At 56.4% G+C, this 22,143-nt stretch overlaps 1 protein-coding gene and 1 long non-coding RNA gene across 4 annotated transcripts; one reads left to right on the forward strand and one right to left on the reverse strand.

Moving 5' to 3' along the window:
* Nucleotides 1-29: 29 nt before the first annotated feature.
* Pwwp3a (PWWP domain containing 3A, DNA repair factor) lies at nt 30-18,941 on the reverse strand. Of its 3 annotated transcripts, none has more exons than XM_046444338.2 (14): nt 18,841-18,941; nt 17,489-17,614; nt 16,856-16,941; nt 15,754-15,824; nt 13,067-13,831; nt 12,067-12,168; nt 9,275-9,345; nt 7,795-7,871; nt 7,162-7,222; nt 5,429-5,504; nt 5,043-5,093; nt 3,765-4,201; nt 2,716-2,804; nt 30-382 (listed from the first exon to the last, which is right to left on the reverse strand). In XM_046444338.2, exons 2-14 carry the CDS (start codon nt 17,543-17,545, stop codon nt 328-330), a joined length of 1,998 nt encoding a protein of 665 aa, XP_046300294.1. In that variant the 5' UTR covers nt 17,546-17,614; nt 18,841-18,941; the 3' UTR covers nt 30-327. The 3 variants fall into 3 exon arrangements, with proteins under 3 accessions (XP_046300294.1, XP_046300295.1, XP_046300297.1); XM_046444339.1 differs by lacking the exon at nt 18,841-18,941 and adding an exon at nt 18,750-18,837; XM_046444341.2 differs by lacking the exon at nt 18,841-18,941 and adding an exon at nt 18,545-18,645.
* Nucleotides 18,942-19,030: 89 nt separating this feature from the next.
* On the forward strand, nt 19,031-20,831 carry LOC124092228 (uncharacterized). The gene is made up of 2 exons (XR_006851564.1): nt 19,031-19,448; nt 20,117-20,831. It is a non-coding gene; the product is annotated as an uncharacterized LOC124092228 (long non-coding RNA).
* Nucleotides 20,832-22,143: the final 1,312 nt, after the last annotated feature.

Below are 22,143 nucleotides of genomic sequence, written 5' to 3' on the forward strand. Positions count from 1 at the left end.
CGGTGCTTCTCGAGCCATATCACACAAGCCTCTTTTAAAAACACATTTAATACTGGATGCAATGTCACATAAACGACAAACTCACACCAGCACAGCACAGCACAGCACAGCACGGGAGCAGCCCAGCACAGGGCGCGCCTGCTCGCAGCACCCGTAGGGAGACACACCCTCCCCAGACACCAGGGAAGGAGCTGCCTCAGCGAGGGGGACCCACCCTGCGCCCCACTCGGGGTCCTGACCCTCCAGAACACTGGCGTGCACCGCAGGGAGACGTGCCACCCCGTGCCAGGCCGCGCAGACCACAGTGCCCTGGCAGTGGCACTATCCTCAGCGGCGCCGGTTCCGTTCTTCTAGGAGCTGGTTATCGAATATTTCTTTTTCCCTTCAGAAAACAAAAGGGTCCATCATTTCGGCAACCAGTCACTGTGTGTGCGTGCGCCTGCATGCACGCACACACACACACACACACACACACACTCAAAGAGCTGGACATGGGGCCAGGCTGCAGAGGCTGGGACTTGCTGTCCCCTGGCCTCGGCCTCCCAGGCTCTGGGATCACACGGGGATCGTAGGCATGCGCCGCTGCACCCTGCTGCAGCCGGACGTTTCTGGCAGTGCTGGGGATTAAACCCAGGGCTTTGCACTCCACCACGGAGCTACACACCCAGCCCAGGGACATTTTCTGCACAATTTTTTAAAAGACATTTTTTTGTAGTTGTGGGTGGACAGCCTGACTTTTTATGTGGTGCTGAGGATGGAACCCAGTGCTTCACACGTGCAAGGCGGGTGCTCTGCCACTGAGCTACAGTCCCAGCCCAGCATAATTTTTTAAAATAATCTTAAAAAAAAAAAAAAAAACTGTGAAATACCAAATTGCAGTTCTTTTTTTGACACAGGGTCTTGCTATGCTGCCTAGGCCTGGAACTTGCCATCCTCCTGCCTTAGCCTCCTGAGGAGCTGGGACCCAGCTGTGGCAGCACCATTCCAGGCTATAAACTACACTTCGAGGTGACACATTGTGGCAAGTGTCCTCAGTCACACCTCTGAGGCAACAACCCTCACAGGCCAAGAGTAAGGGCATCTCGGACAGAACGCAAACGCGGGGTTAACAGGCCACATGGTCTTCACATTTCTGCAGCGCACGGTGGAGCACGGGAGAGAACCTCCGGTGGGAAGAGGGTACTGCTGCCATGGCAGGCACTTCTTGAGACACCGCTGCGCGAAGGTGACCGCGAGCCCCAGAGGGCCCTGAAGCCAAGTGAGGGCACCCTTGTGCAGCGATGCAGGAGGCTGAGGCGAGAGGCTGTGAGGTCCAGGCCAGCCTGGCAACTCTGCAAGACCCGCCTCAGAGCAGAATAGAAGGGGCTGTGGCAGCTCAGTGGAGCACCCGGGTTCAACCACAGGACTACAGAGGACAAGAGCCATGGGACAGGAGCACTGAAATGCAGACACGGGGCAGATGGTGCTGGGATGGGGCGCTCAGCAGAAAACACCCTGGAGGCCAAAGGAAAACCTGGACCCTGCTCGCCGGACACCCGAGATGCCCCCGCACGGCACTGGCGTCCCTTTCTACGCAGCTCAGCTGAGGGGCTCCCGGTCAGTCCAGCTGTGGACTCTTAACACTTTTCTCCCCCTGAGGCACTGGGAGCCGATCTAGGGGTGCTCTACTGCTGAGCCACACCCTCAGACCATTTTATTTTGAGACAGGGCTTTGCTGAGGCTGGCCTGGACTTGCATCCTCCTGCCTCTGCCTTTCAGGTTGCTGGGAGGAGAGGTGTGCCCACTGTGCGGCTTGTAGCGTTTTTGATACTGGCACAGCAGGGCACAAGCTCCTCAGAAGGGAGCCGTGGGAGTGAGGGAGGCCCCACCTGCCTGGACCACCACGAAGGCCCTAAGAAAGCAGGCAGGACAAAGAAGGAGCTGGGCTGGCGCGGAGTCACTGTGGCTCCTGCCTCACTCCCAGACTGTCACTTCTACTTGCTTTGACTGAAACGGGCCAGGCGCTAGGAGCCAGTGACAACCACATTCTGTCTGCCCAGGGTCACAATTCCCGCCAACAGAACCCAACCTAACCCCCTCTAGGAGGCTTCTGGGCCTTCGCGACAGCCAAGCCCAGGCTCCTTCCCTCGACTCCCCAGCAGCTGCAGCTCCAGCCGCCTCCAGGGTGCAGGACAGTGGGCCTGGGAGGCAGACCTGCAAGACCCGCACAGAGACCCTGCCTGTGACTCCACTGAGCCTTCAGCTTGTCACTGCCCTGCAGCCCGCCTGGCTCCCAGCAAGGCCTGGCAGATGGCCCAGAGGAGGATTAGGGGCTCTCGGAGCCAAAAGTCCCAGGGTGGCCAGACATCGCAACCAGAGGGAGACATCTTGATCAGGGCCATGCTGCTGCTTCATCTTCATCTCTTTTCTCAAAGAGCCAGGGGGTGGGAGCAGGTGGGGAGAGTGCAGAGTGCAGTGTGTAGTGGGGGGGGGGGGGGCACGTGCGCACACAGGCTCTGCCAAGGAGGTCAGGGAGGAGCGCAACCAGAACGCTCGCTCAGCCCGGAGCCTCCTGCAGCACCCAGGTCCCTGGGCAGTCTGGCTCAGGTGGGGACTCCAGGGCCACCTGCTGATTGTCTTCCATCTAGTGACAGGCTGGGTGCCCCTGCCAGGCTGCCTGTGAGGAAGAGGTGGCCCAGGAGCTGTGTAGCACAAGGAGCGGGACCTGGCGCCTACCGGTAGCTGAGTGAAGGTCCCTTTATGTACTTTTCTTCAGCCGTCTTGTAATCCACCGCGTCCACCGCAGAGATGGCACAGATGATGGCCTGTGAGAGGGCAGAGTAAGCTGGACTCGGGCAGCAAGTGCTGGGGCAGCCACGGAACCCACACCAGGCTGGGAAAGCTGCAGAGAGCCCTGGCACCTGCCCCACCCCTCCCCTCCAGACTGCCCATGCTTCCAGCAAGCCCCAAGTCGAGCCGTCTCTGCAGGAGGCACTGAGCCCAGTCAGCGACAGCATCTTCTAGCCCAGAGACAAGAGGCCGGGTCACCACACACGGTAAAAGTAAAAGGCAGGCCCAGACCACACGTGCCCCCGGGAGATTTGTTAAGTCAACCATCAAAACAAGAGCTGGGGCTGGGGCTGGGGCTGGAGAGAGCTGGGCTTGGACGTGCGAGGCCCTAGGTTCCATCCTCAGCATCACACAAACATAAATAAAAGAAGACATTGTATCCGTTGACAACTTAAAAAAAAAAAGAGCTGACGTCTAGGAGAGCCACTGAGGTCTGCAGTGGGTGTCTGACCTTGACCACAGTGTTAATTCCTCTAAGTAGAACAATAGCATCTAAAAGTCCTACGGGCAGGGCACGGTCATGCACGCCTGTCACCCCAGCCATTTGGGAGGCAGAGTGAGGCCACAGGACTGCAGGCTTAAAGGCCAGCGAGACCCTGCTGAGCTCAAGACGCAGCTCAGCCCTCAGCGTCCTTGGATTCAATCCCCAGTGTGTGGGGGATGAATCGTCCCCTGGGACGGGTGTCCCAGGAGCGCTCCCTGTCAAGACAAACACAAACATCCCAGACCTCACCCAGTTCCAGAGGACACAACTGAGTATCTACGGGTCAAGTGAACACAGTCTTCCCACCTCCTGCGGGTACAGGCACACAGCCTCACCACGCTACCGGAGCGTGTCAGGACTGCGCAGTCAGTGCACACGCCTGCCTAGCAGGGGCCTCTGAGGAGCGGCTGCTCCCACCCCATCCCAGATGCGGCCTGCCCCCAGGGCTCACCTCGGGCAGCAGCACGTCCAGGATGAACCTGATGCTGTCACCATTGACTCCCGCCAGCACCTCACCGTCCATCTGCTGGTAGAGGCCCTGCAGGTACTTCACCACGAGGTCCAGCTGCTCCTCGTCCTCCAGGTAGGTTTCCACGCAGGTCACGTACTGGCTGGAGCTCAGGAACGTCTTCAGCCACCTCGAAGGCCGCCTGCTCCTCAGGATGGCCTGCAGGTGGCTCTCTGCACCCCTGCTCTTCACGATGTACTCCACCAGCCTCTGGTTGGCACGGTCCCGCGCAGCCCGAGAGCGGTCAGGCAGCACCTTCCTGCAGGGCTGCCTGCGCCCCACAGTGCTGCCCTCCACGGGCTCCTCAAGGTCTCCCTTGTCCAGCTGAGGGAACCTGGTCCCCAAAATATCCTGCTGGATGGATTTCCGGACGGGATAGCCTGCAACAGAAGCACATGTCATGGGGCCCCTCCTGGGCCTGGGCAGGATCTCTGCCTCCTTCAGGGCCACAGGTGGACCACACTGCCGTGTGCCCAGCCCAGGGAGCACAGACCTTGCCAAACTGGAGCCGTGGCCAGGACTGGGAGGCAGACCAGGCGCCTCCAGATCCCAGGAAGCGGCTGATCGGCGGTTTTGTTTTAAGGTTCCTGAGGACCCTCATATTGACGGGATCCTGGTTATCCTCTTTTAACTGGGCCCTTCAGCCATGTTTAACCCAAGCAGAGAAGAGATCCCCACCCCCCAGCAGCTCTGCTAAAAGAGAACCAGCTTCTTTCCACTCCTTTTGCAACCATTAAGAATGGAAACCCTACTCCTGTCCTAAAGGAAATGCAGGACAGTCTGCAAAGCACTGTCCAGCCTTCCAGTGCCCGGGCTGCACTCCCCAAGTCCCTGCCACACATAGTACCCACCCCCATGGAAGAGTATGGACGCAGTCTGTGGGATGACGGGCACCAGGACAGACGAGCTGAACCCAATAGCCACGCAGGCCCCATGGCAGACAGGGGCAGCATGGGTGCATCTGGTGGGGGGTCTCTCACAGCTTGCCTTGGGCTAAAAGCATATCCCACTTCCATGTTTCCATTTCACTGTGTACACATGTGAGTGTCTGCACCTGTGTGTAAGCACATGTGTGTGTGAGTATGGGAGCATGTGTGAGCTTATGTGCGTGACATGTGGTGCCAGGGTGCACCCAGGGCTCTCACGTGCGGGGCAAGCGCTCCACCAACTGAGCCACGCCCTCCCAGCCAGCTGGCATTTCGACACTGCCACAGGACTCACTTATATCAGCAGCATAGTACTCCAGGAAGGAGCCCGCAAAAGAGCCGCAGCCTGCAGGGGAGAGGGAAGGTGAGAGTGGGTCCTCCCAGCACCTTCGGCATCCCATCCTGCATGCCTCCTCTGGGGCCTCCCCAGCCTACCCAAGAGGGTGCTGCAGAACAGCCCACAGCTCGACCTGCCCCAGGCAGGAGCCCCAAGACCGCTTCTCCCCCTAGAGACCTTGTCTTCTGCTTACATGGCGCACCCAGCCAGGCTGGGGGACAGACCAGGAGCAGTGCGTGTCTGCCTCCAGACCTAAAGCCAGCCCTCAGGGTTTTAAGTTCCAGTGCCAGCCCTGCCCTCTGCTCTGCCCACAGTGGGCACTTCCAGGCTGTGGCCCCACATACCTAACCGTACCCGGTAGTCGGTGATGAGGGAGACGCAGGAGCCAATATCCCGGTCGAAGTCCTCTTTGGCTTTGTCCTGCGAGACCCGGACGGCAGGGTGTTATGTTAGCAGGGCAACAGGACCACCTCACACATCCCTTCTGTCCAGAGGACATGCCGCAGAGCCTTGCACCTGCCCGGCAGCCCTGGGCAGCCCATAGTCCCTTGGAGCCTGTCTCCTCATTCACTAAGGGGCCCAGGTCTTGGGCCAGTGCTCAGGAGTGGAGGTGGACAGCCACCTGCAGTGCCCACCAATGTCGTCGGACGTCTGTGTGTGTGCCCGCCCACACACTGCTCAGAACCAGCAGGACTGCTGGAGGACGTGCTGCCCCCCAGGAGGGAGGGATGTCAGCCACCAGTGCCAGGTCTCACCAGGCCTCAGGGTCCTCGTGGGATGCAAGACCAATGCCTTCTGTGAGAGTGGCCCCAACACACCCAGGAGGATGGGTGCCCTGGACCAGCCCGTGATCTGCCTGCCCTGCATGCCACCTCCAGGGCAGCAGGAGACACTCCTGGTGACAGCCAAGCAGCAGGGGTCATAGAGAGCAGGCAGCTGCAGCTCCACAGGCCCCACAAAGCCAGGTGGTCACATGACAGCCCACAGAAGACTCCAGAGCCACGGAGGAGTACCACCCGCATGTCCTAAGGTTGGAGGTGGAGGACCTGCAGTCTCTGGCCCCTGGGGAGCCCCCAATACCTGCCTCACAAAGCGCTGCCCCAAACTGCTCTTCAGGAGCCATGCCTCTTGACACTTCTCGGCCTGAAGCACGAAGCCCCCTCTACTCAGGGTCACACCAGCCCCACCCACTTAAATGGCCCATGAGCATTCCCTGCCACCCACCCACACGGGGCACCAAACCCACTCTCCTCAGAGCAAAGGACGTAGGTGGCGCTGCTCACCAAGGGCCCAGGCCTCCACTGACCCATGACCAGGACTCCAGTTGGAGAAACAATTCCTGTGTGCTCCAGGGATGAAGGTAAGAAGATCCCCCACCGCCCTCCTGAGTGCCCTGCACTCCTCCAGGGAGGCCGCTCTGACTCCCAAGAGCGGAACCGACACTTCTGAATGCAGGCGGCCCAGGCCCTGACCTGCTGGGCCTGGGTTTCTCTCTTGGGAGGCCAGAGGGCTCAACGTGGCCCCTGGTGCCAGCCCACCCTCTGCCAAGAGCACCTGCCCACCAGCATTCCAGGTGTTGGACAGGGCGTGGTTTCCACACTGCAGGGAGGCGGGCTCACCACCTGGGGCTGCCGACTCCCAAGAAAGCCAGGCTCGGGCAGGGGGTGCAGTGCCCACCTTCTAAAGGATTGGAAATCAGGAAAAGGAAATGGGGACTCAGTGGCTAGCGCATGCCTAGCACACAGGAGGCCCTGGGTTCCAGTCCCAGCATGAATAGAAAAAGGGAAAAGAAGAAGCGCCCAGGCAGGTGACCAGGACACAGCCCAGGCCCTCAACCCCTCACAGCCAAGGCACAGTGCACAGGACATGCAGGGTGAGGTTTCCAGGTGGCCCAGCCGTGACAGCAAAGCTCAGGGAGGGGCAAGGCATGGGGTCCCAGGAACCCAGGGCTCTAAGCCCTGCTCCCAACCCAGGTGGCAGACACACACACAGGAGCCAGGGACCCCAAAGCCACAAAGGCCACGCTGATCAGCCACAGAACCACCCTCAGGAAGCAAGCAGGCGACACGCCCCTCACCAGCAGTGCCTGCTTCTCCTCACAGTCGAAGTGCTTCAGTCTCCTAAGGGGCACGGTGATGCTGGACGGGGAGAGGGACGGTCAGCACGGCAGCCAGCACCTCAGGAACTACCGCCCCCAGCTTCCTCAGGCCTCAGCCCCACCAGTGACTGCTCTTCCAGCTGCCCATGATAGCGCAGAGCTAGGCCCAAGGGACGGGACACCACTGATGCCCTGTGCTCCAGAGCAGACCCCAAAAGGGACTTGGAGGACCCAGGAGCCCCAGAGTGCCACCGGAGGAGCGTGAGGCTTCTGAGCACCAGTGGAGGGCAGATCCCATGCTCTTGTGCTGTTGGCTCACAACTGAGGATCCGGCAGGGAGGGAAAGGCCAAGGGACCCGCCTCAGGCAGCCAGCAAGGTCTGGGTGGAGGCAAGATGCTGTCTGCACAAGGCAAGCTCTGACCGGTCTGGGCAGGTGGGCCCTGTCACTCAAGCCGCCTTTCACAGCTGGCAGGGGAAGTTCTGAAAACCATTTCTTCCATTACAGCCTCCATGCTCCTTCTTGCATCCTGCCTGGGCCCTGGCCATCCTTCCCCCTGAGGGCCGCCAGCACGCCTCCTGACCACTCAGACAGCCAAGAACAGCAGCCTTACCCTCTGCCTTTCGGGTTCATGTCCCCTTCGATGAAGAGCACGCTCGCCTTCTTATCTCTCCGCCTGATGCTTTTGACCTGTGGGCAAAGCCAAGGAGACAGCGTCAGGAACAGACAAGAAGTGGTGGCTCCAACACTGCCTGTGAGCGGTGCCACCAGGTGGGGAGAGCCAGCACAGGCCCAGACAGAGGCCAAGAAGGCAGCCACACCACTGCTCTCCACCGTGTCCCCTCTGAGGCGGGCTGGGTGGTCTTCCGCTTGGGATTCTGAGAGCACCTGCACCCACCACTGCAGCCCCCCAGAGGAGCATTGGGTGGCTCTCCCACTAGCTCACAGGTTCCCGTCCTCACTCTCGGGACAAGCAAAGGCAGCTCAGAGAGGCTAGGAGCCAGCCCAGGACAGCAGAGGAACCGCCATGTGGACCTGACCCAAACCACCCTAGGATCTCCAAGAGACCCGAAAACAAGGCCATGGCTGCCTGCCCTTGTGCCCAGAAGCTCTCCTGCCAGCGACCAGTCAGCCCAGTAGGGCCCAGGAGGTGCCAGGAGGTGTGGGGGCAGGGCCTGGAGGGAGGAGGACCCCCACATGCCCTGCACAGCAGGGCAAGGGGTTGAGGCCCCCCACCCCCGAGTCTCTGCCTTCACTCAGGCCCTATTTCACCTAGCAAACACTGCTCAGACTGCGACTGTTTTCCTGTGACCACAGTCAGCCGTGCGCAGGGTGGTCTTGCTGGCAAGGGTGAGCTCACAGCCATTAAAACAGCAGAGCAAACACCTTGTGAGTCAAACACTGCTGTCTCTTGATAAGAAACAGCCAGGGCTGGGGTGTGGCTGGGTGGCAGAGTGCTTGCCTAACGCACCCAAGGCCCTGGCTTTCATCCCCAGGACCACACAAGTATTTGAAAAGAAAAAGAAAACAAAATTGAACAACTACAGCTACATAGTCAGAACTCATATAGGGCCCATGAGCACCAAGCCAGGGCGGGAGAAGGCAGGGGCGGCGCCCAGGCCACTTGGAGTCACATTACTGCAAACACCCCCCACACTGTGAAGGCCCCAGCTGAAACCTGACCCCCGCACTTTAATGGGGACAGGCTCAAAGTGACACACTAGGGCCAGCACTAGCGCTCCATTTTTTTTTTTAACATCTGTTTTTTAGTCGTAGGTGAATACAATATCTTATGTTTGTGGTGCTGAGGATCGAATGCAGTATCTCACACATGCTAGGCGGGCACTCTACCACTGAGCCACCACCCCGGCTCTACTAGCGCTTTCTTTGAGAAGGTTTTTCTAATTCTGCTTGATACAACTTTGACCCATGAACCGCACTAAATTGTGCCAAAATAACTAGTCCCTTCCATTAGGCAAAGGCACCTCCAGCTTCTCAAAACCCACTGGTGTTCCCCAGCAGCAGAACCAGGTCAAGGGCTGCACGCCCAGGACGCAGGCCTAGCTGCCAACAAGGGGCAGCGTCGTGCTTACCACCGCTGGCCAGAAGGGGTACTTTTGGTATTTAAGCCAGACAAGCATTCCTACTTCAAATGAACTTGGTTCTAGAAAAAAGAAAAAACAGAGAGTCAGGCAGATGGAGCGGCCAGAGCAGCAACTCCAGAGACCCAGCCGCCAGCGTGCACCCGCCATCTCAATGCCACCCAACTGTGCCAGGGGCCCGGCAAGGTGAACGCAGGCACAAGGAACCACCACGAACCATGCAACACACGCCCATGCTTCAGAGTGGAGAGACACTGTGGTCAGGGAAGGCACCAGCAGCAGGGGCAAGTGGGGGTTCTGTCCTGTGTTTGCAATTTCTGTAAACCTAAGGTCTCCTACACTGAGACCTTTTTCCCTCCAGGCATGGTGGCACATGCCTGTAATCCCAGTGCTTCAGGAGGCTAAGGCAGGAGATTGTGAGGTCAAAGGCAGCCTCAGCAACTTAGCAAGGCCCTAAGCAACTCAGTGAGACTCTGTCTCTAAATAAAAAACAAAAACGGGCTGGGGATGTGGCTCGGCGGTCGAGTGTCCCCGAGTTCAATCCCCGGTAACGACAACAAAAAGAGAACTTTTCCCTAAAGCAGTGGTTCAGGCTGGGTGCAGCTCCATCCCAGCCCCAGGACCACAAAATACAGCCCGTGGCACAAAGCAGGAATGGGGCCAATGGCCCACAGGGAGGTACACGGGAGAACGTTATTTTCAAGGCGCCTACCTGAGAAACCAAGGTCTTAAAATGGGGAGAAGATTTAAATCATGAGATAACTAAAACGCTGTTTATGAACAAAACCCAACTACATTGGCTACCCCATCCCAAGAAATTCCCAAAATGAGTGAACAATTAGAAACGTGAGAGTACCAGGGCCAGGAGCACCACCGTGGCACACAGACTGGCAACGGCCAGAAGGCTGCTGCCGCAGCTCACGGCACACACCAGGGCCCGCTTGGCAGAAACCAGGCTGGGGGTAAGAGGTCAGGAGGCGACAGCTCCCCACCCAAACGAGGCACTCATCAGCTTCCCAGAGACTTTGGGGTCAGGGACGCACACCACGCCCCGCCAAGAGTCTGACGCATGAAAACCCAAACCAACGGGGGACAAAAGCCCACTCAAGGGCTGGGTGAGACCCAGTGGTTGGGCCTCACACAGCTGAGGAACGGGATCCATCCTCAGCACCGCCAATAAACAAATAAGTAACAAGGTTTAAAAAGGCAAAACAAAACAGACCTGTGCTAGCTCCCGAGAGAAAGGAGCACCCCAGGAGTTGTGTGGCCAGGGCCAGCCCGGCTCTGGCTGGCGGAGGTGCAGGGACGGGCCCTCCAGGAAGGCACAGCTCTCTCCTCCCAGCCAGCAAACCTGCTTGTGGGAGCTGGAGGCCACCAGGCACTCTGGCAGTTCAGGTGACATGAGTCACCACTCCACACATGGGCTGCCTTCCTTCCTTCATTTTGCAGAAATGGGTCTGGAACCCAGGGCCTTACGCATGTCAGGCAAGCACTCTGCCTTGGCACCATATCCACCTCTCATCACCCCTAGGAAATGATAGCTAGTTGCCACCAACACTCAGAAGATCACGTGGAGACGTGAAAGTCTGAGTTGGCATCATGTGGGGGAAAGCAGAAAATTCAAGGTTGCAATTATGCTTACTTAATGACAAAAAGCTCTAAGCAGTTTGGACAAAAAAAGAGCTGCACAGCTGGACATGGTGGTGCACACCAGTGAGCCCAGCAACCCAGAAGGCCAAGGCAGAAGGACTACAAGTTCAAGGCTAGCCTGAGCCACTTAGTAAGACCCTGTTTCAAAAAATAAAAGGGCTGGGGTGTGCCCCAGTGCTAAAGCACCCTGGACTCTACTCTTGGACCCCTTCCAAAAAAGAATGACAGGGGTTGGGGATGTGGCTCAAGCGATAGCGCGCTCGCCTGGCATGCATGCGGCACAGGTTCGATCCTCAGCACCACATACAAAGAAAGATGTCGTGTCCGCCAATAACTAAAAAAATAAATAAATAAATATCAAAAGAGTGACACACCAAGAGTGCCTGAACCCATGAGTGCACACATGCTTGCACAATCAGTAGCGGGCGCCTGCAGGACCTCCCGGCCCTGGCCTGCAGGGTCCCGAGGCAGGCCCCACAGACCTCCTGCAGCGTGTCTGAACATCTTGAGCATGTCTGCAGACCAGCAGTGACGGACAAGCCTGAGCAAAGGAGCAGGACAGCAGGGAACCTAAGACGCAGCAGGTTCCAGCTGGTTCCGGAAGCAAAGCCACCTGTTGCCGGTTCAAATCAGATCCTTTTCTTGCTAAGCTCCTCTGTCCCCACGTCCAGAGGCACCAAAACATACCTCACCTCAGTGCAAACAGGTTGGGGGTGCACACTGCTCCCTCGGGTTGGACACACTGCCCGCCAGGACCAACATCCCCACACCACAGCCAGAGGCGTGCCCCAGGAGGCGGTATGCGGCTACACCCAAAGGAGGGCAATATGACCCACCCACTCACTCAGCCACCTGGTTCCCACAAGGAACAGGACAAGAGCTTCAAGCAGACAGGAGCCATGCTGACAGGGAGGGCCGAAGGCCTCTTTGTCAGACCCCCCCTCCATTTGGTTACTCTTAAGAACACAGAAAAAGGCGATTCTCAGGGTCCCTCTCAGGTCTTGGTTTAGTAGAAGAAAAATCCAATGGCAAGAGACCTTTCGGGGAGATGTGAGAAGCGGTCTCGGAACATGGCCCAGTTTCTTCCGAGTGTCCTGTTACACCCAAAAGCAAGCTCTGTGCTTGTTTCTTACCGTGATACAGAAGGATCCTCGGTGGTTCCTCGTCCTCCTCATCTGCATCCAGGATGGAATTGATGGAACCACACTCCATGGACTCTTCAGAAGATGGAGGGTCTGCCAATAGTGAGGTTAGACTGTCATGACGACTCCTCTCGGCACAGGGGTCAGCACAGGGCCCCTGCGAGCTAGGCAGCTCCTTGCCCAACAACACCCAGCTCAGGTTCATTTCAAAGAAAAGTAAACACGAGGGGAAGGGAGATGCCTTTCCAGGCAGCAGCAGGCTAAGTTGCCAGGCACCGAGCGGACTCAGAGGGACTTGCTTCTTTTGTCCTGCTGCACTATCCCCTGCCAGCCTGAGAACTGACTTGAGACAAGGCAGGGTGCAGGCATGGTCACTTCAGGAAATGGTGCCGAGGCACAAACTGGCTCCTGAGCCTTTGCAGGGTGAGAGGTGGGCTGTAAGAATGGAGACCCAGAGCCATGCAGCCGTCTGCAGGGAGCTCACTCCTGACACTGGACCCTGTGGTAGTGAGGGTTCCTGAATCGACATTTCAAAAGCAAGTGAGGTACTGGAGGCTGGGATGGGGATCTCAGCACGGGCCTGAACTACATGTAGCTGTCTACACAGCGATTCCCCAGACGAGTCCTGTCTCACCGAATGGGAGGGCAACTGGCTCTGCAAGGTTAAGAATAAAGAGGTGCCGAGAGCCTTGGGCACCACGCTTCCCGGCCTGTGTGTCTGACACGTGGCGCAGCTGCTCAGCCACACTCCACCAGGGCCACAGGTCCCACTTACTCCCATCCCCAACAATAGTACAGATATGGTATCTGGGAGAATCTAAAGCAATTATAACTCAGTGGGAAGACAAACACAAAGGAACGAGAAACTCTGCTCTGAATCTATTTTGGTAACAGTCTCAGTAAGATCTGGTTAGAAACACCAAGTGCCTGCCAACTGCTCCATCCTGGCAGAGCCCGAGTGCTGCCTCCCAGGGCCAGCAGCGGGGGTTACCTTGCTCCAGCTGGCCATGGGCCTGCAGACCAGGGTGTCTCACTTCCTTTGCAGGAGTGCTGGACGGAGGCAGCGCTGCCCCTGAGGCCGCTGGCTCCAGCTGTGCAGTCTGCAGCCTCCGGCCTCCATCTAGGCACAGCCTCTTCATCAGGCGTCCTCCTGCCCCCTCCTGGGCTGGGGGCACTGTGAGGCTGCCTGATGGCAAGCCTGGATCACGTCCTTCAGCCCTGGCACACAGATCATCCTCCCTGGCTCGAGAAGGTGAGGACAGGGCCATCCAGCGGCCAGGCTCTCCCTGGCTTTCCTCTTCCAGCCCTGCCCCTGGAAGTGCAGGCACCCCCTGGCACCAGGTGGACTTCGGGGCTGAATTCCTTCTTCTTTTACTTGCCCGCGTTCGACTGCTTCGGTGGTTCCTTGACCTACTACCATCCTGACAACCATCGCTGGCTGGACTGACCGACTGGGCTCTTGGGTTTTCACTTTTCCTGAGCTCCTTCTTGTGGCCCATTGTGCAGTTGGGGGCCGTTTCACAAGTGAACAAACCTGACAAGTCATGTTGTGCATATTCCCACCTCCTCTCAGGCAGAAAAGATGGAGAGAGAATATCACGGGGCAGGGAAGCCACGTCCGTGGGCAGCTGCTCTCTCCGGGAAGGGCCTTCTTGACAGATGCGGTCTCTCTCATTCAGAACATCCAGAGCCACCCGCAGGGACCGTCTGTAGGTCAGCTCCTCCAGGGGTGCAGCAGGAACCTCCTCCTGTGAGGCTGCAGGGGCAAGAGAGAGCACCTGTCACGCTCAGGTGCCCAGGGGCTGCCACGGCCACACATCCACAGTCACCGTGGTCGCTAGCACTCGCCCTAAATGAGGCAAGAGCAGGCGATTCCCTGAAAAAGGGACAAAGCTATAAGACAGCTATTCATTCAGGGCTGCAATCTTTAAAAAAGGAAAAAGAAAAAAAAGAAAAGAAAAATTCACTGACCTCAACCTGATTCGCTACCAAGATAAATTCTTCCAAGTTACACAACAATACTGTGAGCAAAATGTATTCAAATGTTTTGCAAATCCTCTCAACCATACAATTTCAAATTCAATCAGGGTCAATAAAAAACCAATGCCAACTAAAGAAAGAAATCGCTGGCAGCTACTCTTGGGTGGGGCGAGGGGCAGTGAGAAAGCCCTCTGAAAGCTCATTGTGGGCTGGTAAATGTCCCTCACTTTTTTTTTTTTTTTTTTTTTTTAGCTGTAGATAGACACAATACCTTATTTACCTTTGTGTGGTGCTGAGGGTCTAACCCAGTGCCTTCCCCGTGCTAGTGAGTGCTCTACCACTGAGCCCCAAACCCAGCCCCAAATTTCCCTCACTTCTTCACAAGGGCATTTCAAAGCCAGGAAAGCTATCCGAGGGCCCTTCGACTCTAGCCCATCCTCCCGGGCAACGGTTTTACTTATTCATTCCAACATACAGACCCAGCGCTGCTATTTGAACAGGATGAGGGAGGCAATGCCGCAGCTCAGCAGGTGTAATGCCTCAATCAAAACCACATTTTGCCCGTTTATTTTATTTTTTTTTTTAGAGAGAGAGAGAGAGAGAGAATATTTATTTTTTAGTTCTCGGCAGACACAACATCATTGTTTGTATGTGGTGCTGAGGATCAAACCTGGGGAGCACGCACGCCAGGCGAACGCGCTACCGCTTGAGCCACATCCCCAGCCCTCCCTGTTTAATATTAAAAGCACCCCCAAGTAACCTGCCCTGCAACACAGCTTGAACCAGCCATCAGGATGCCACCCAAGGACATGGTCAGCATTTTGGGGCAGGCAGGCACACACCCTGCTCCAGTGACAGCAGCTGTCCAGGAAACCAGGCCTTATTTCACAAACACCATGGGAAGGATTCTGGTCAATCTTTTCACAAAACCACCTTTTGCCACTGGGTTAAATACTGGCATTTCTAGATAGAGAAAAAATTTTTTGTGGATCTGTGACTCGGTGAGCACAGAGGCCAATGCTCCCGAGCTATGTGCCGACAGGTCCCGGCTCCACCAGGCTCAGGCAGTCTTTCCCAGCCACGAAAGGCTCATGCTGAAAGAGCAGGGGCAGAGCCCCCGTCCACTCCTGCCTCGGCCTGCCTCACCACGCTGCAGAGGCTCTGTAGAGAAGGCCAGCCCACGCTTCCTCCCCTGGACTCTGTCCTAGATTTCTAAGCACACAAATGACCACTTTTCAAGACCCAGGCTGAAACCAGACAAGGTGGTAACTTAGTCATCTCACAGTCATGAGATGGGCAAAGAAAAAGACCCTCCCCTCGTGGGAGTAAGCCCACTATGTCCTTGAGCTCTGGAGACCTCATTGTATGGAGAGGGCCTTGAGCTGGGTCAAGAACAAGACTCCAGGCCAGGTGAGGCTCAGAAGCAGTGCATTCACCTGGCTTGTGCCAAGCTCTGGTTCCAACCCAGCACCACAACTTGTTTAAAAAAAAAAAAAAATCACACACAAGAAAGAACAGAACTGATCCTAGGGTTAAATTCTGAAAAGGTTTAAGAAAGCAGATCCACGTTTCCCCTCCTTCATTCACACTCCGCCTTGTGAGAACAGGGCCCGGGTGAGCTTTTATTCCAAGTGGTCTCCGCGTCCTCCAAATGCTCTCATTTACTAAGGCTGACCATCCCTTGAAATGTGCGCTTACCTAAGAAAGAGGCAATGTTCTCAATCTGAGACTTCTCTAGGGCTTCCACTTCCGTGCTCTTCACCTGAATTCTGCAGAGACAGAAGGGACGGCTACACGCTACCAGCCAAGGCCACAAAGACATTTTCAAACATGCTTCTCTTCAGATGACAAAAAGAATTAAATTCATTTTCCTCCTCAACCTCCCACTTACACCAATAGTAACAGCCAACTAGGAATTCCTCTGCCTGAGGTTAGAGGCAGCGAGGACCCTGGTGGATGGGTTTTGTTTTTTTTGCTTCCCCCCCCCTCTTTTAAGATAGAAAGGTTGGCTGGAGTTAAGAGTAAAAATGAATTCAAATTGTGACTTTTATGAGGCAAATCCTACTTTCAACTGCACAAATAACTCCTTTGTTAGGTTTTCAGAGTAGGTTATGTCACTGACAGCTGTTTACAGCCCAGCAGGCGCGCTTCAGTTTAAAAGGATGTGCTTTCCTTGTAAGTCAGAGTATTCAATTACTGCCCAGCAGAAGGGAGAGCGAGCTAGGGGCCAGGCAGGCTCAGGAGGCAGCTCTGCAGACACAGGAAGGAGAGGGCAGGGAGGCCTCCCCAGAGAAGAGGAAGAGGACTCTCGGACTCTGCCATCGCCCTGAAGGTGGTCCACACTGCTTTACCCGCAGGTAACCAAGAGCAGAACAAGCAACACACTGCCCCACAACCGTTTATTTGCTTTTTCCAATGCAGAAAAATAAGTTTCCTATTGGTGTGACAAGTTCAAAACCCAAACGTTTCAAAATTCTGGAGTCTGCAACAAGACCCACTGATCTGTGGGAAAGAAATACCCGTGTGGACCCCCCCAGGAGAGCTGACCCTGCACATTGCTCACGTTCTCGCAAGTTTTGTGCCATCTCTTTCTAAATGGCACACATGGTCTCATTTAGACTTAAGCTTCCAAACAGGCATATAATAAAACCAGTTGTCCTCCAAGGTTATTAGGAACACTCCTTCACGAGGTTAATACTGACTGAGGGAGGAGTTCATGAGCTCTCAAGAGCGGACTTCACTGTCAGGTAGGGGATCGGAAAGCCCACACAGAAAAGACTTAAAACATACAACACTTAACTTTTCCTCTAGAGAGAGTATTTGAACATCTAGAAAGAATTCCTTTTTTCTCTTATTTTTTGTTGAAGTCTCAGTTCTGGCCAAAACCTATGTTTGAAAAAAATAACAATCCTGGTTATTAAGACAAAATGAGACACAGAGGTAACAGGGTTACAAAGAAACCAAGTACTTCTCACATATGCAACCAAAGATTTCAAATGCCAGTCCAATTTCCTCTAATTCAGACAAAGAGACCAGTGGGCTTCCCAGCCCAAGATTCAGGCTCCCATCCACAGTGCCTTTCATGCTGCGGCAGGAAGGCACCCCAAACACCACCCCGCACATTACCACCACGAGCCTCTTGCCAGGAATTCCGAGTCAGAGCCCTATATGCATGTTTAAAGCTGTTGTTTTCCTTTTTCTTTCCTTTGTGTGTGTGTGAATAAATGACACTTCTGGAAGTAGACCCTTGTAAGCATTAGATCAAAACCCCATTATATGGGGAACGAGAATCCGTGCCAACAGACCCAGGCGCCAACTGTTCAGGTTCAATTATTTCACGGAAGCACTCCTAGGTATTGGTGCCTGATGAAGATTTTACTTGTCACCTGAAAGTCATTTCCAATTCCTGCAATTATAGAGTAACTGCTGTCACCTTTGCAGGCCACAATCGCCTTTCCCATCTGCAGAGGACGTACTTGGCATCCGTCATGATTTAGGCTCATGTGGTTAGTGGTAACGATTTGGCACAAAGTGCTTCAAGGTCTGATGCCCACGTGCCCTGCAACAGAATTTGCAGGGTGGTTTATAAAGGCATTTGCTGGCAATTTTCATGCAGACACCATCCTCAAGGGCACAGGTTAGCTCAGCTTATCTTCCACTAGACCACTCGGTTCCCTAACCAGGCACCGAGCAAACCGACAAACTGGCTTCAGTCACCAGGCAGGTGCCTGTATTTTTGGTTTTTTTCATAAATAAAATACAGCAGATTCCCTCCCAGCAGTTCTTCCCATACATTTTGAAAAAACTTCTCAATAAATCATCTCTACACTGAAGGCCAGCCTGTGACCTCCACACAAGGGACGGTTTAGGCAATAAATGCGTAAGGCCCTGCCTGGGTATGGGAGCTAACAGTTGACCACAGCACACAAAATCCAGAGAGAATGAATGTTCTTTCAGCTGCTGTATCCCCAAAAGGACGGGGACAGCTGCAGACCGTTCCCTCCACCCACGGAAGAGATGAGATGCCTTGGCTGTTGACAAGAAATGCAAAGTTGTTTTGTTTTGGTTTTTTTTTGGGGGGGTGCTATTTTACAGGGGGGGCCTCTGGCAGAAAAAAGGGGTCACTAGGGGAGGGGGTCCAAGCAGGAAGGGTGTTCACAGCAGATGTTCAAGCAGGACAGAAAGGGGTTTCAGGAAGCAGAAGAGGGGGTTCGTATCAGTGAGGAAAGGAGGGGACCCAGCAGAGAAGAAGGCTCAGGCAGCAGGGGGTCACAGACTCAGAGGAAGGGGTTTCGTGGCAGAGGGGAGACTCAGGAAGCAGCAGGAGCAGGGCTCAGGGGGAGGGATGGCGGTTCGGGCAGCAGGGTCTAGGGGCAGCAGGAAGGGGGCTCGCTGCGCGCACGGCCTGCAGGCCGGCGGGGGCGTAGGCAGCAGTGACCGGCTCGGGAAGGAGAGGGAGGGTGGGGCGCAGGCAGAGAGGAGGCGGTACCGGCAGGAGAGGCCAAGGCTCAGGGAAAGGTGGGGTGCAGGCAGCAGAGACCCGGCCCCGGCACCGGAGGGGCCTCGGGCCGCAAGCGCCGGGCGCACGCCGCGGACGAACCTCCGGGCCCGGCCGCCCCTACCCCAGGCCCGCCTGGGCCGCGCCGCCTCAGCCCCGCCCGGCCGACCCGAGAGGCGCAGCGGGCCGCGCTCACCGGGCGCCCCAGCCCAGGCGAGGAGGCCACGGCGGCCCCAACGGCGGAAGGCCCGCCCGCCAACCGCCGCCGCCCGCGCCCCCGCGCTCACCGCCTCCGCCGCCGCGCAGCTCCCCGCGGGCTGGAGGCGGAGCCTGCCTCGAGGCTGAGCCAAGCCCCGCCCCAGGTCCGCCGCTGTCCAATGGGACGCCGACGCCGCCTCCCCAACCCGCCCCCGCACCAGCCCAGCGGCCCGGCGCAGGCCACGCCCACGCCGTCGCGCATGCGTAGGTCGTCTTCGGGCGCCCCTCGGGTCGCTGCCCCCGGCGCCCGCCTTCCCGCGTCGCGTGCCTTTGTGTTCGGTCAGGCCGCGGTCGCCGACCCCAGGTCCCTGCGAGAAGACGGACGGGTCACCGCCGCGCTCGCGATGATCCCGACAGAACCTTCCAGTTCGGAGTGCTGCCCAGCCAATCCGGTCCACACCCCAAAGCCAGCACACCCGCCTGTGCCCACGACTGGGCCCCCAGCCAGCCGTGGGGGAAGTTGAGTGACGTCCACTGCTGGCGACAGGGCCATCTGGCCACGCAGAGGGTCCTGCAGGCCCAGGCGCTCCACCTGGGCCTGTGCCACAGGGACCAGGGTCCAGGCGCTGACCCTCTGGGGAGCCCTGGCCAGGTCCTGCCCCCGGCCTTTGGTCTGCTAGTGTGGCCAGTGCTCCAGGTGTGCCTGGCTCCCAAGTTGTGCCCAGGTCACTAGGGTCTAAAGAGAGACGAGGGATGGAGAGGTCAAGGCGTTGCTGCAGGTCTCCCTGGATCTCCTTTCCAGGCGGTCTGACCCAGCTGGGGCCCCAGGCAACTCACAGCCCCCGTGTGCTGGTGAGGGTGAGTAACCATCACCCGGTACTTGGCACACACTGAAGTGGTGAGAGCTAGTTCACCGCAGCTTCTTGCTGGCCAGGTCCCTGGCACTATTTCGGTTTGGGTCTCTTTGGGTTCCAGAAATGCAAAGTGACACCAAGTGGCCATCCTCCCTCCGGTTTTCTGAGTTTCCCACAGGGCTGGCGACAAAGGAGGACCTGTAATTGGACATCTATCTGTAAGGCTCAAGTGGGGACACACAGGCCGTGAAAGCTGGCGATGTAGATCAGTGTTAACAAGGTGGCGGGACAGCCAACCCTTTCCTGCCTAATTAGGGCCTTGGATGAATCAGAGCAGGGGTCGAGTCTCAGCTCAGAGGTCATTTTGATGTTCCACCTCAATCGTTTTTGAAAATACACTTGCACTTCTGGCTCAGACCATCTTGCTAGGAGTGGGTTTGCACGTAGGTTTTAATCTTTGATTTCGTTCATGGTTCAGTACACACTTAATACATTTTTCACCCCTCATCAGGTTAACAAAGATGAGAGGAGTGGCCTTGTGCAGTGAGACGGGCTGTGGAGTGCGGGCAGCTGGGCATGGGAGTTTCTGCACCTGGACATCTGTCAAATGCCTTCACTAAATGCAGACCCTGGGACCCTGAAGTCCCCACTCCAGGGGTTTACCTTGAGCACACGGTCAGTTGCACCCCGAGATGTTCCTGCAGGGACACTTCCTGCAGCATTGCTTACATCCCGGAAAAGATTTCCAACAACAGAGGATCAGCTACCTGAATGTGCTGTAGAGCTCTTTGCAGGACAACGGAAGCAACGGGAGCAGTGTGTCTTGGCTGTTTCCAGGGAAGAGTAGAGTTTTAATTTAGGCTGTGTCTGACTGGCAGGCAGGACGGAGCCCATGAAAGTGTATTCTCAGCAGTGCTGCCCATCACCGGTGCTGCTTTACAAGACCCTTCAGTGCAGCCGCAAGTCTTTAAACAGCATTCGAACGATGGTGCCTGGTGACAGGGGCTAGACATGCAGTAGTGAGGAAGACAGTACTTGGGGAGCTCACAGCCTGGTGGAGAAGACATCTCATAAAATACTGACATTTAAGTGCTTCATGCTGGCTCAACATGAGTATTAACTTGTTTAATGCAGTGTTAACCCCTGAAATGTTGGCATATAATTATCCCATTGTTTGGACTTCCCAGCCTCCAGAACTGTGAGAAAATAATTTTTTCTTCTGTAAATTACCCAGTCTTAGGTGTTTTGTTTCAGTAACACAAGCAGATTGAGATAACATCCCTCGCAGTCCTAGCCTGTTGGTTCCTTTTCATTACTGAGTAGTCTCCCATGGTTTGGGTACACCGGGACAACCTTCCCATCTTAAGGTCCCTGACCTTAATTGCCTCTGCAGAGGCCCTTTTGCCATGTAATGGGATGTATGCAGTCTCCAGGGATTGGACTCATTCTGCCCACTGCCTGGGGCTTCAAAGAAATCTGGGAAGGTCCCTCCTGCCCCACACCTGGGGGTCAAACATCCACACAGCTTTTCCTGGAGACAGGTGGTTGAGAGGGTTGTCTATCTGTAGGGCCACATGTGAATAGGGCTGTCTTTCTCCGGAGAAGAGGAGAAGGAATATCAGAGGACAGTAGCAACCGTGTCACAGCCAGACCCGTCTGTACCTTGCCCTGCAAGTATGTCACATCTCGGGCCTCCAGTGGTCCCAGCCAGTGACTGCCCACTCCTTGGACTTCTCGCCTGAATCTCTTGTTACCCATCAGTTGGGGATGACAGCCCAGGACATCAAGCTGTGGCAGTCGCTGAATCTGCTCCCAGAGCCACTCTTGATGTCAGGGACAGTGGGCAGGCTGGTGCTGTGGCCATGGCGGATAGTAGCCCTCCCCACCAGGGCCCTGTGCACAGGAGTCAGTAGGCCACCGGGCACTGGTGCCTCCCTGCCTGGCTGCTCTGAGGATCCTGCCGGAGAGCCAGAGCCAGGCTGCCATTCCTGGGTGCGTCGATGGTCCTGTGAAATGGGGAAGTCTGGTGCCCTGACGCAGGAGGCAGGGACAGGCCTGGGGAGGAAGGCCCCTATTCCTGAGTTGCTCGGCCAAGGCCTGCAAGGCTACGCTGTCAGCAAGCACCAGCTGCCCCTGCTGCCGTCTCCTTCCTCCTCAGTGCCTCTGGAGGCTGTGGCAGGCAGAACTCTACCGAGGTCCACAGTGCCCACAGCCTTGTGTTCCCTCTGCCCTGGAATATGGGGTGACCCTGTGAACATCCCTGCCCTGGTTGCAAAGGAACTTTCCAGATGTGACTTTGGTTCCTTTCAGTTGACCTTTAATTAGGGAGACTAACTTGGGTGGGCCTGACCTAATCAGATTGGACCTGCCAAGAAGAGCTTCTGTCCTTCACATTCTCTCTCTAGGACACCTCACCCCTCTGGTGGCCCAGCACAAGTCACAACTCAGGGGACCTTCCCTGAGAGTGCAGCTCTGGGTGCTGTGGTATCCCTCTGAACCCCCACCTGGCTCACACCTATGGTTGGTGACCCTTGGGCC

Source organism: Marmota monax, unplaced genomic scaffold, assembly GCF_021218885.2.
Source record: "Marmota monax isolate L192 unplaced genomic scaffold, Marmota_monax_Labrador192_F-V1.1 WCK01_AAM20220418_F8-fsc00102, whole genome shotgun sequence".
In the NCBI taxonomy this organism is placed as follows: domain Eukaryota; kingdom Metazoa; phylum Chordata; class Mammalia; order Rodentia; family Sciuridae; genus Marmota; species Marmota monax.